At 58.4% G+C, this 11,427-nt stretch overlaps 1 protein-coding gene across 7 annotated transcripts in view; it reads left to right on the top strand.

Moving 5' to 3' along the window:
- The window catches only part of NAV1 (neuron navigator 1), a 229,929-nt gene that overhangs the window by 136,136 nt on the left and 82,366 nt on the right, over positions 1 to 11,427 (top strand). For all 7 annotated transcript variants that reach the window (XM_046679877.1, XM_046679874.1, XM_046679875.1 and 4 more), the window contains 2 exons: positions 5,355 to 5,457; positions 10,129 to 10,494. In XM_046679877.1, coding sequence (XP_046535833.1) covers positions 5,355 to 5,457; positions 10,129 to 10,494 — 469 coding nt within the window. The remainder of the gene's footprint in view (positions 1 to 5,354; positions 5,458 to 10,128; positions 10,495 to 11,427) is intronic.

Below are 11,427 nucleotides of genomic sequence, written 5' to 3' on the forward strand. Positions count from 1 at the left end.
AAACCGGCGAGTTCTGAAACACTGGTGGAGGCAATTAAGGTTTCAGCAGATGGTTATTGCAGTTTACTTAATTGTCAGCTAATAATTAAAACTGTTCAGAACTTGGGGAAATTTGACTGCTAGGTGGCAGATCCCCTCGGGTCCCTCCTCCTTCCTGTGCATCCCCAAGTCTGTTGGGGTTATTACCATCCATTGCTACATCAGATTTTAGACTGATGGCCGGAGAAGGCCCCTGAGGCCGGGCATTGCCCAGAGCTGAGATGCTCCAAGGGACCAGGGTTGAAGATGTGGTGTCCCTACCGCACGGAGGGAGTCAGGCCTGATGACTCAGGGACAAGGTTTTGCAATCACCTCATTGCCCCCTACCCGAGTATGAGGGCCTCGCCCAGCCAGAGCGGGGTCCCAGAGGAGGATGTTGGGTCTCCCTGAGCCGCACCTTGTGGGTGGCACCGCCCACCCGCAAACAAGAGAGCCCCAGAGCCGGCTCCAGCCCCCGCCTGGGTGTGCGCCCATCGCTTACCCGCCCCCCGTGCCTTCCGACAAACACGTGCTACATTGATAGGGCACCTACTGTGTGCCAGGCCCCATGCTAAGCATTTTACATGAATCAGCTCTTTCATCCTCACAAGGATGCTACTCGGTGGGTACCATGGTTCTCCCCATCTTGCAGAGCGGAAAACTGCAGCGAGGGGAGAGGTCTTGTTCAAGGTCAGACAGGCTGGGAAAAGGCAGTGCCGGGGTCTGAACTTGGGTCTCTCTGACTCTAAGAGCTGTGTTCTTGCCTCTGCACCACACTCTCAGTTCTTGCCCTGTGCTTCAGTCTTGGTTCACAAGTTTATGCCTTGCCGTCCTGGGGAAGCCTGTTTCCCCGGTTCTGACTTCGGAGCAGAAAGAAGGACCCTGTTTACCAGCATCCTTCCAGCGCACCACTGCTTCTCAAGGTTAAATCTCTCCTCTCCATCGCTTTAGTGCTTTTCCTTCCTCACCTGCAATGGGAGACACGTGCACACGAATCTCCATGCCTGCGTCTGCAGAATGGCAGAACTGTGTGTGCACGATTCTGACGTGAGGGCTTCCACAGACGGCCTGCTGGCTGCACCACGAGTAGGCATGAATGTCTGGAGGAGCATTCGGTAGCCAGGCGTCATCTGCATTTGCGTGTTGTGCACCCGCGTGTCAGATTTGTTTGACTGCTGGTCCTGCATCCAAAGTGACCAAGACAGTATGCTCTCCGTGGTCTTGCGTAAGAGGCAACGGTGCGTAGAAAGGAAGACCTCCCGCCTTGCAGTGCCCTAGTGCATGCTGGGAGGATGCTGTTGTTCATGGCGCCTGTGAGTTACCATGGGGATGGCTGGACTGGGGGGACTGTTGCTCTCTTCTGAGCCTGAACAGAGCACACGCATCCTCCCCGGTTGCTCCATTTGCTGGGAAAGGCTTGGAGTGGCAGCCAGGGACATCTGTGTCCCCCCAGAACTGCCAGGAGCCTTACCTGGCCTCCCTCCAGCCCTGCTGCACACACACACGCACACACACACACACGCACACACACACGCACGCACGCACACACACGCACACACGCACACACATGCACACACACACCCCACTCTGGCAGCTGGACCCTGTGCTGTAGGAGCTGAGCCAGCGCACACACCCAGGCGCTCAGAGGAAGGCCGTGAGTGTGTCTTGACCAGGGCATCTGATGAAGGAGCGAGGTGTGTCCTGCTGGCCAGTGTGGGCCCCGGCGAGAGCTGAGTCGGCTGGAGAGGCTTCTGGTCTGCACACAGGTGCCACCTACGCTGGGAGTGTCCTGAGCGCATCTCTGGCTGACGGACACCGAGGGAGCAGTGGAGCCACCAGGCCCCTCTGTCTCTGCTGGTCTGTGCTCGGTTTTGTCCCCGGGGCCCACCTCACATCCAAGCTTTTGACAAAGACACGGAGAGGCGGGCTCCGCACATCATGACTCAGCTGATAAAACAGATGGCTGAGCTTCCCAGTTCTCTTCACCACACGGTGGTGTGAGACGGTCTCTGACCCCTGCCCCCACCCCTGGTCTGTCCCCCGGGAGACAGTGAGGAAGGGGTGAAGCCTACGCCTGGGTTGGATATCAGGGGTGGATGGGGTGAAGGTCAGGAGAGGGCAAGGAGGAAGGGTGGGGTGAATTCTTTTACAAATGCAACTTATTTCTATTTTTGAAATGTAAAGATTTGCATCGGCGTCAGGATGCAAGGGTCCAATGCCCCCACCCCAGGCGGACTGTCTGCAGGGTCTGGAGCTCCCGAGCCCCTCCCTTTGCATCCCTGTCAGTCCTCCCATCCTGGGGCTACTGCTGCACCCCCAGGATCGTGTCCGTCACCCACAAGTGTGGAGCACAGCCAGACTTGTCAGGAGCCGCTGAGACCCACCCTGACCCGCCAGACCCCCCCAGCTGAGCCTTACCTCCCAGGGTGGCATGCTCAGGATGACCACCAGGGGACACTGCTGGGTGCGGCACCCAGCAAGCTTTGGGCGTGCCTCTGCAGGACCATCCAGGCCTCCAAGCGGAGAGGGGATCCCAGTCACCCCAGCAAGTCACCTCTGTCCCAAACTCCTCCTCTGCATGCCCCAAACCTACCCCCTGGGGGGAGGCTGTCTGGGGCCCGGTGTTCTTCCATCAGCATCTCTCTGCAGCCCCCGGCCGGTCACCCCTCCCTGGGCCTCACCCTCCTGTCTCTCCTTCCAAGGACTCTGTGGCTCTAATTTTTGGCAAGTCTAGGAGCTCTACGTCCCCACCTCCCCGTCTCTGCCCCTCGAGCATTAGGGCACAGAGGGACCCGGCGGCTGGCCACCCAGTGAGCTAAGTATTCTTCCTTTAAAAGACATCTTCCTGAAGGGACACGCATCCATCCCTTCTCCTTTTATGTATTTTTTGTATTTTTGTATGGTGTAGCATCTGTCCACTCTTGACATGCTCAGTGAGCACCTGCTCTGCGCCCTCACCGTGCGTGATGCTCACGGCGCAGGTGCCCTGGGACACATCAGAAGAAATACGAGCTTCTTCTGGACTCAGCTGTGCCCTGTGCTCCAGGCCAGGCGTGTGACCTGGGGCTGCTCACTTCGTCTCCCTGAGCGTGTTTTCTCGTCCGTGAGTGGGGACAGCAGCACGTGTCTGCTGTAGACGTTGTAGGGACTCACCTCGCTGACTCCTGCAGAGGGCAGGCACGCGCAGACGCCGCGGAGCAAACCTTCAACTTCCTCTTGGGCCCGCGCATCTCTTGGAGAGCACGCCTTTCCCATCATCTCTGCCAAACTCATAGAAAGCATTGCCCTGGCCTGGAACCCACATCTTTGGTACCGTGTTCTTCGTCCTGGCATAGGCGTTTTAGAACCAAGCTTTAAAATATATACATACACTTTCTGATCCTGTCTGTGTTCCATGCCAAGCCATCAGTCAAAGCCATGGGGCAACTCACGAGGTGACGCTTGCCAGGATAAACGGGCACTGGCAGCCGTAGAAGGTGACGCCAGGCTGAGGGCAGAGCTCAGGCGCCTGGCACGGAGGCCTGCCATTTGTCCCTTCTCCTTGCCACCAGCATGGAGGCTGGATACGAGGTGCTGACCACGAGAGAGCCACCACCCGCTCCACCACCACCACCTCCAGCTTTCTACAGGCTCCCGGGGAGAGAAAGCAGAGGGGGCCTGGTCTGGGTGTGGAGCCGGTTCTCTGGAATGCTCTGGAGGGGGTGGTGCCGCCCCGTTCCCTGCCCGCCCTACCAGCCTCCCTGAGCCCACAGGACAGGGCAGCGCCTGCCAGCCGGCTTGAGCTTAATCTTGGGGAAAAAATGTCTTTTGAAAGGGTTCAGAAATGTTCCCCTTGGCAGCTAAAAGGACCTCCTGCTGGGACCAGCCCAGGGGCGTAGCAGTTAAGTTCAGCACTCTGCTTTAGCAGCCCGGGGTTCGTGGGTTCAGATCCCAGGTGCAGACTGACGCACCACTTATCCAGCCATGCTGTGGCAGGCATCCCACGTGTAAAGTACAGGAAGATGAGCACGGATGTTAGCTCAGGGCCAGTCTTCCTCAGCAAAAAAAGAAAAAGAAGAAGAAGCAGAAGAGCCTCCTGCTCCAGCTGAGTCTGTGGGTGGCGGAGGGACCAACTGGGCACTTGGGCCTTGGTGAGAAGATCGCAGAGGGTTTTGAGGATGGAGGGCAGGAAAGTAGCCTGGGAGCCTGAGGTCTCGGGTTTTCTCGAAGCTTTGCCATCGTCTTCTGTGGGTCCCTGACTCTGTCCCATAGATGGACTTTCCAGGAGGCGTTGAAAGTTTGATCCCTTCCAGTGACTTTGGGTCCATGGGGCAGGGCCAGGCCCTCTTCCTCTCAGCATCCTCAGGGCCTACCTTGGTTCCTGGCACAACGTGTGTGTTTGAGGATTTCCTGGGTGGGGTGATGGAAAGAAGGAGCGAGTTCTTCCATTCTCTTCCCGCTCGGGTACCCCTCAGTCTTTTGCATGGTGTTCCACCTGGAAAGGAAGTGGGAGAAATTTGTTTGCTGTTGTAGATTCTCATGTGTCCAGGCTGTTGTCCCACCTGGAAACCCCAGGCTGGATAAAAGGACCGGGATCACTCAGGATTCTGAGGGTGGGGCCAGCCGCACGCATCCTCCTCCCGCGTTGCACCTCTTGTCTGGAGTCTGAATTGCCCAGAGCTCAGTCCATGCTCCAGAAGATGGCACTTTTAGGAGGCTCTTTCTGAACTATCTCCTGGGACCCCATGGAGCATCTCTGATGTTTCCACTCAGTGCCTGGGGCTCAGGGGGTGTGGTCTGCTGACGCCGGCTCATACCAGCTCCCAGAACCCACCGTTAGCATCTCTTCCTGACTCTGGTCAGTGACATCACATTGGTGCTTAGAAGCAGCCGTGGTAGGAAGATTTGCACCACGGAAATGGGCAAACAGTACACACTGGCGTATCCCTATCTCCAGGAGCCAGTCGTCAAACATTTACCAGCACGTCACTGGAGATGTGGTTTCACGCAGGTGTTGCAGCTGCCCTCAGCCACAGAAACCCTCCCCAGGACCTCTGCTCTGAGAAGCAGGGCCTCCCCAAAATGAAGCCGGGGCAGAGGCGGTGATTCGGGCTGGGGGCATCTGGGAGAAGTGCACGGACACAGGGGGCCCCGTGTCTGCATCCCCTTATGAGGTTGAGACTTCAGAGGGCTCAAGGGCTTGTGTCTAGGCCCTTTAGGAGGGCCTGAGAGGCAGTGACCAGCATGCCCCAGAGACCGACCTCTGGGGATCTGGTCAGTCCCCACTCCCCTGACCCCTCAAGCTCCTGGCAGCAAGTCCTTGTCACTCACACGGCTCTTTCTTTTCTCCCTCCCAGACCCAGAATCCCAGAGGAAGAGGACAGTGCAGAATGTCCTGGATCTTCGGCAGAACCTGGAGGAGACCATGTCCAGCCTGCGGGGGTCCCAGGTGGCTCACAGGTACGCGAGCTGCAGAGGGGTCATGCCCGCGGCCCCCTCTTTCCGTCTCCCGTTCTGGAGGGCAGGGCCCCGGGGTCTCTCGAGACCCCTGCGTGGGCACGAGAGGTCAGCAGGTGACCGGCTGCAGCGCGCAGACATTGGGAGCCCCCCGGGGCCGCCACCTCAGAGAGAGGGGCATCCAGCCATCTCTGGGCAAAGAGGACTGGTTTTGTCTGCCCTCTGCTTGAGCTCGGCGTTCAATTTCTTTTAGGCAGATAAGCTTGAAAACCACTGGAGTCGGGGTGTGACTCCACTGCTCACGTTCCCTCCGGAGACACGGTCTCCACATTTGTCACAGGGGTTACTCCATGCTTCCCCCTCACCGTTCTGAAGTTTCCCTCCATCCAGGATTCCAGGAGCATGGCCTTCACCTTCTGACACCGGGACCTTTTCCCTTTGCCAGTGGCTGAGGGAGCCCTGAGTGCCCAGCAGGGCCCAGGCCATGTCGCCCACTCCCATGCCATGTGGGCGCGCCTCTCCACCCCAGCCCTCCAGCTGTGCAGCATCCACCCCTCCCACAGCACCCTGGAGCGCATCCTGGCCACAGCCTCTGCCATGACTCAGAATTTCCTCCCTGGCTCCCTGAGCTGCCCAGATGAGCTCATGCTGTCAGCTCCAAGGGGGACAGAGGGCCGGGCGACACTCGGAGGGGTAGAAGGAGAGAGCAGACAGCCAGGATTGGGAAATCATTGGGGGTGTGGAGGAGGAAGGTTGCGACAGGACTAGGCAGCCTCTCAGTTGGACTGGAGATGGGTTCCTCCCCATCTCTTGGGGTTGGAAAATGAGAGCAAAGTTGGGATGTGGGGGCAATGGGGGGAAAGGGACTTTTCTTAGCCCCGTGTGTGGCCAAGTGATATCCGGACTAAATTTACATACCTCCGACGACAGAGAGCTCATTACCTCTCAATCATTCCAGTCCGGGGATGGGATTGCCGTGACGATGAAGTGGAACTAAATCGGGGGCCAGCAGCATCCACCCAGTGGTTCTACTTCTCCTATTTAAGACCACCCTTCTCCCCGCCTCCACTGCTCCTCCCCATAGCCCCACGCCACCCTCCATCTTGGACACTCAGCCCATTGCTCCCCAACATCTGGAATACTTTAAATGATAAATCAAAGCCCCTACTCTCTGGGGTTCCCCCTTCTCAGGCCAGAGGACCCTGACTACCGAAAGGGATGTGACCAAGGAGGTGGATGGCGGGGTTCCAGGAGGCCCAGGACTCAGGCCCCTTACATGTCCCCAGCCTCCAGCCCTCCCAGCCCTGAGCAGGAACCCAAGTGGGACAAGGGTGGGTCTGGCTCGGCTTGGCTCACCATTTTAGGGGCCCGGGAGATGAAACCTTGAATGTCCTCCATCCCCCCGCCGGGGAAGTTGTTGGAAGGAGTCTCGGCACAATTCCCCACCAGCTCCATGCCAAAGAAGGCAGAAAGTGCTGAGTTGCTGAGAGTGTCACACCCCGCGTGAGTCACCGCAGGGGAAGGGCAGCAGCTCAGCCTCCTGGGCCCTGAGTCTGAGCAGCCGGCCCCCAGCCCCCAGGTTAAGCAGGACGGCTTGACCCCAGCAGCCCTGTTTGCTTTCCTATTGGGCAGGGGGTGGGGGGAGAGGGAGCCCGAGAGAGCCTTTTGCATCAAGCTGACTGGTCTGAGGGGAGAGCTCAGGCCTCTGGCTTCTGTCTCCCTTTACGGGAAAGGAACCAAGAGCCCTGAGGCTGGCTTTTCTGTTTACTGTGGACCCAGAGCCACTTCCTCTCTTAGCCTTTGGTTTAGATTATTCCTGTCCCACACTTCGATAGCCCAAACAGTGATCCCTTGAATTTTTATGGATCTTTTAGTTTTCAAAGTGCTTTCCATCCATCAGCCCTTCCCTCAGCCCCAGAGTTGACAGGATTCGTACAGACCCCCCAGGTTAGAGAAGGAATGCAGAGGCCGGAGAGAGGGGACGCTTGCCGGAGTCCCACAGAGTCACCCAGGCTGATGGGGGTGGGCGGGGGGGGGGCTACATCCAGCAGCCTTAGAACCCGGGTCAGCCGCTGACCCTCAGAACAAACACGGCCTCCGTCCTTGAGGCTGACAGTCCAGGGTGTGCTTCCAGCAAGGTTATTTCCACTCTGGAACCTACAGGCTCATTCTAGATTCAATTCCTTTTCAGAGACCTTTATTCCTGTTCTGCTTCCTCTATTTCTACTGGCTCTGGGTCAGGGGGCTGGGGCCAGAGAGGAAATGAAACTCCCTTGCCTGCTCCTGGCCCACCGCCGTCCCCACCCCAGTGAGAGGCAGGACCCAAGGGCTGGATGCGGGCGGGACTGGAGGTCAGGGACCGCAGCGCTGAGCTAGAATCCGCCCCCCGCCCCCGACTTAGAGATGTCCAGAGACGTGTCTGGAGGATGGAAAAGTGAAATCAAGCAGGAGGCATGTCGAGTGCAGAGAGCGAAACAGGAGGTGGGCCGGGCCCGGGCCTGAGGCATCGGGGTGCTTGGCACAGCCCACGCCCGGCACTAATTTTATTACCGTGGTGTAGACTAACTCAAAACCTGGCCCTACATCATCCCGGCTTCGTGGTCGTCCTCCTCCTCTTCCCTCTCCTCCTCATCGCACTGTCGTGCAGCCTGTTTTTACTGAGCACTTTCTGCACGAGGCCCTGAACTGTCACGACGAGAAGATCCCCGCTCTTCACCCCAGCGCATGCGTCGAGGGCTTGCTGCTTATCGCTTCGTCCCCGGCACCCACTGCACGCCAGGCCCTGCGAGAGCACTGAAGTGCAGTGGTGAGCGAGGCAGACACCGTCAGCAGGACCACAGTCTGTCCTTCGGGGAACGTCCACTCTCTCCGAGGGCCACGGTTCTTCGAAACAGAAATAGCACAGCGTGTGACAAAGTTATGCAGAACACAAAGGAGGGCCCGGAGGGGAGAAGCCGGCTGTGGACCAGGTCAGGAAGACACACAAGGGTCAGAAGCAGCGGTCACTCATTGCCCTGCCCAGCCAGGGTCCCTCGGCTCACCACAGGACTTCCACAGCGACCATCAGGCCCAGGGTCAAGGGCCATTCGGTTCCCTCCCTTTCCATTGATCAAAAATAAAACCCTGCTGGGGCCAGCCCAGTGGCGCAGTGGTTAAGTTCACATGTTCTGCTTCGGCAGCCCGGGGTTCGCTGGTTTGGATCCCAGGTACAGACCTCTACACCACTTGTCAAGCCGTGCTGTGGTAGGCGTCCCACATATAAAGTGGAGGAAGATGGACATGGATGTTAGCTCAGGGCCCGTCTCCTCAGCAAGAAGAGGAGGAGTGGCAGCAGATGTTGTTATCTCAGGGCTAATCTTCCTCAAAAAAAAAGGAAAAGAAAATTTAAAAAAAAAAGAAAAAGAAAACCCTGTTTCCTCAGGGTTGGTAGAGACAATCTGACAATCTTTTTCTCTTTTTTCAAGAAACTTTATAAAAACAAGAATAGAAAAATCAATGTCTAGCTCCCCTCCTAACCCCCAGGGTGACTAAGAAATGGACATGTTCTCAGACGGACGATTCCTGCACTTGCATGGCTGCCCAGCATTCATGGCCCCCAGATCCTATTTCACTTACCCAACCCCGTCTGGTTTAGTCAGGCCAAGCCGCTGAGCCCCTGCATACGGCTGACTTGGGCGGGCACCCTCGCCACGCTGCGTGGGGTTATCTGTTTATGCCTGAACCCGCATCCAGGCCACCTCTCCAAGCAGATTCAACTGTGCTCTCGCTGCTGCAGCCACCCTGGCCCCCAAGGGAGAAAGGCACCTGCTTTGCCAGCTCCCAGATGCCCCTAGGCTCCCACCGTCCAGCACTAACCTGGTCATCGCTTCCCTCCCCTGGCCAGTGGGGCCTGCAGCTTGGGACCCTGGACTTCCTGCCCTCGCCCCTCATCTGTCCATTGCCCATGTGCTCTCCTCTGTCCAGTTAAAGCTACTTCTGTCCTCTGAGGAGCTTCTGCTTCCTCCCTTGATGCCTAGGCCTTGGGCTGGACTGGTCTTACTGGGAACCAGCCATACCTCCCAGGCTCCCAAAGCTTTTCTTGTACTCACGGAACCCCACTGCAGACTTCCCTATCTCCAGTTGGGGAACTGACCGGCCCTCAGCTCATTAGTAGAAAAGAGGAGATGGTCACACTCTGAACAGAAGGAAGGAGCCCTTCTAAGCTCAGGGGACCAGTCTCTCCGCGTCTCCAGGAGGCCTCACCGGCCCCTTTTGTTTAGGGAGCAGCTTCTGTGGACCAGGCACCGTGTCAGGTCTTTACATACGTGATTCTTACAGCTCCGTGAAGTACTGTCATGCTGTAATCCCATTTCACAGATGAGCAGACGGAGGCTTGGCATGGCTGCTCCCCCTCCTCCGGCTCACTTACTAGTGAGCAGTAGAAAAGGGTTCCACCCCAGGCCGCAGTACACAACCTGGGCCCTTAGCAATATGTCAGACTGTTTCCCCAAGGCTTAGCCACTTTCCTCTGATGACCTGAGCTGACGTGGAACAGGCTGCCGTCCACAGTGAGAGGCCCCTGGAGGAGGAGAATGGGCAGGTGGAGAGGGGGCCTTGCCGGGGTGCAGTGTGGGCGGACGGGGCGCAGAGCAGCCGTGCCCAAGAGTAAAGCAGTGCCCTCTGCTCTCTGCCCAGCTCCCTGGAGATGACCTGCTATGACAGCGACGACGCCAACCCTCGCAGCGTGTCCAGCCTCTCCAACCGCTCGTCCCCCCTGTCCTGGCGCTATGGCCAGTCCAGCCCTCGGCTGCAGGCTGGCGACGCACCCTCGGTGGGCGGGAGCTGCCGCTCGGAGGGGCCGCCCGCCTGGTACATGCACGGGGAGCGGACCCAGTACTCGCACACCATGCCCATGCGCAGCCCCAGCAAGCTCAGCCACATCTCCCGCCTGGAGCTGGTCGAGTCCCTGGACTCGGACGAGGTGGACCTCAAGTCCGGCTACATGAGCGACAGCGACCTCATGGGCAAGACCATGACGGAGGACGACGACATCACGACCGGGTAGGGCGGCGCCCTGGATGCTGGGGAGGGAGCCAGGGAGGACCACAGAAAGCCGGTCGGAACGGGATTCCTGGAAAGTGGGGTGGGACTGGAGTCAGGGGTCTGGGTTTGCTGGGCTGTGACTGGGGGGCTGTGCGGGCCTTGGCACATGCTTGTAACTGCGCCTGACGTTTGATGGGGTACGTTCTAGACTTGGGGTGTGGGTGGGGCCTCCATCCTGGGGCCCTGTGGCCATCATTCTCTGGTGTGCCCGCCCCTCCCTCCCGGGTCCTCTGCCTTCCAAAGGCCAGCAGGAAGGGCCTGGACAATGGTGTTCGCCCCAGCTCTCTGCTAGCTCTGGGCGGACCTTGGACACCCTAACCTGCTTGCCCATTTGTCAAGAGAGCATGATGTCCCATGTCTGCCTGGGCGGCTGTGAAGAAGAGAGAATGAGAGCGTGGAGGTGGGAGCCCCCGAGAAGGGAGCAGTGGTGTTTTCTCTGCTCCCCTCGCCAGGGTCCCCAGCCCCCTTGTCCCTCCCCCGTGGCCCTCAGTTTCTACTCCTCAGGTTCCTTCCTCCACAAACCTCTGCCCCTAATGCAGCTTCCTGGTCCCCACCCCTGTCTATGCCACACAGGGACCCTCATCTTCTTCTCTTGTTCTGCCTCGGTTGACAGGGTTGGGCCTGTGGAACAGCTTAGACACAGGTGACAGTCTGGGGAGTGAAGGGAGAGGAGAGGAAGAAAGAAGTCTGGGGCTTAAGGGGTCCTGGCCGACTGTTCCAAGCCCTGAGGCCCGATTGCTGCAGGGGTTCTGGAAGGGTCTCTGGGCATCTCTCAGCTGACCGTTATTCTTTTCTTCCTTCTTGGTTTGCTGGGACCCTCCAAAGGACCACACGGGTGGGCCACACAGGCTGACCACACAGGCCACACAGGCTGACCACACAGGCAGGCCA

Source organism: Equus quagga, chromosome 12 (genome assembly GCF_021613505.1).
Source record: "Equus quagga isolate Etosha38 chromosome 12, UCLA_HA_Equagga_1.0, whole genome shotgun sequence".
Classification (NCBI taxonomy): Eukaryota; Metazoa; Chordata; class Mammalia; order Perissodactyla; family Equidae; genus Equus; species Equus quagga.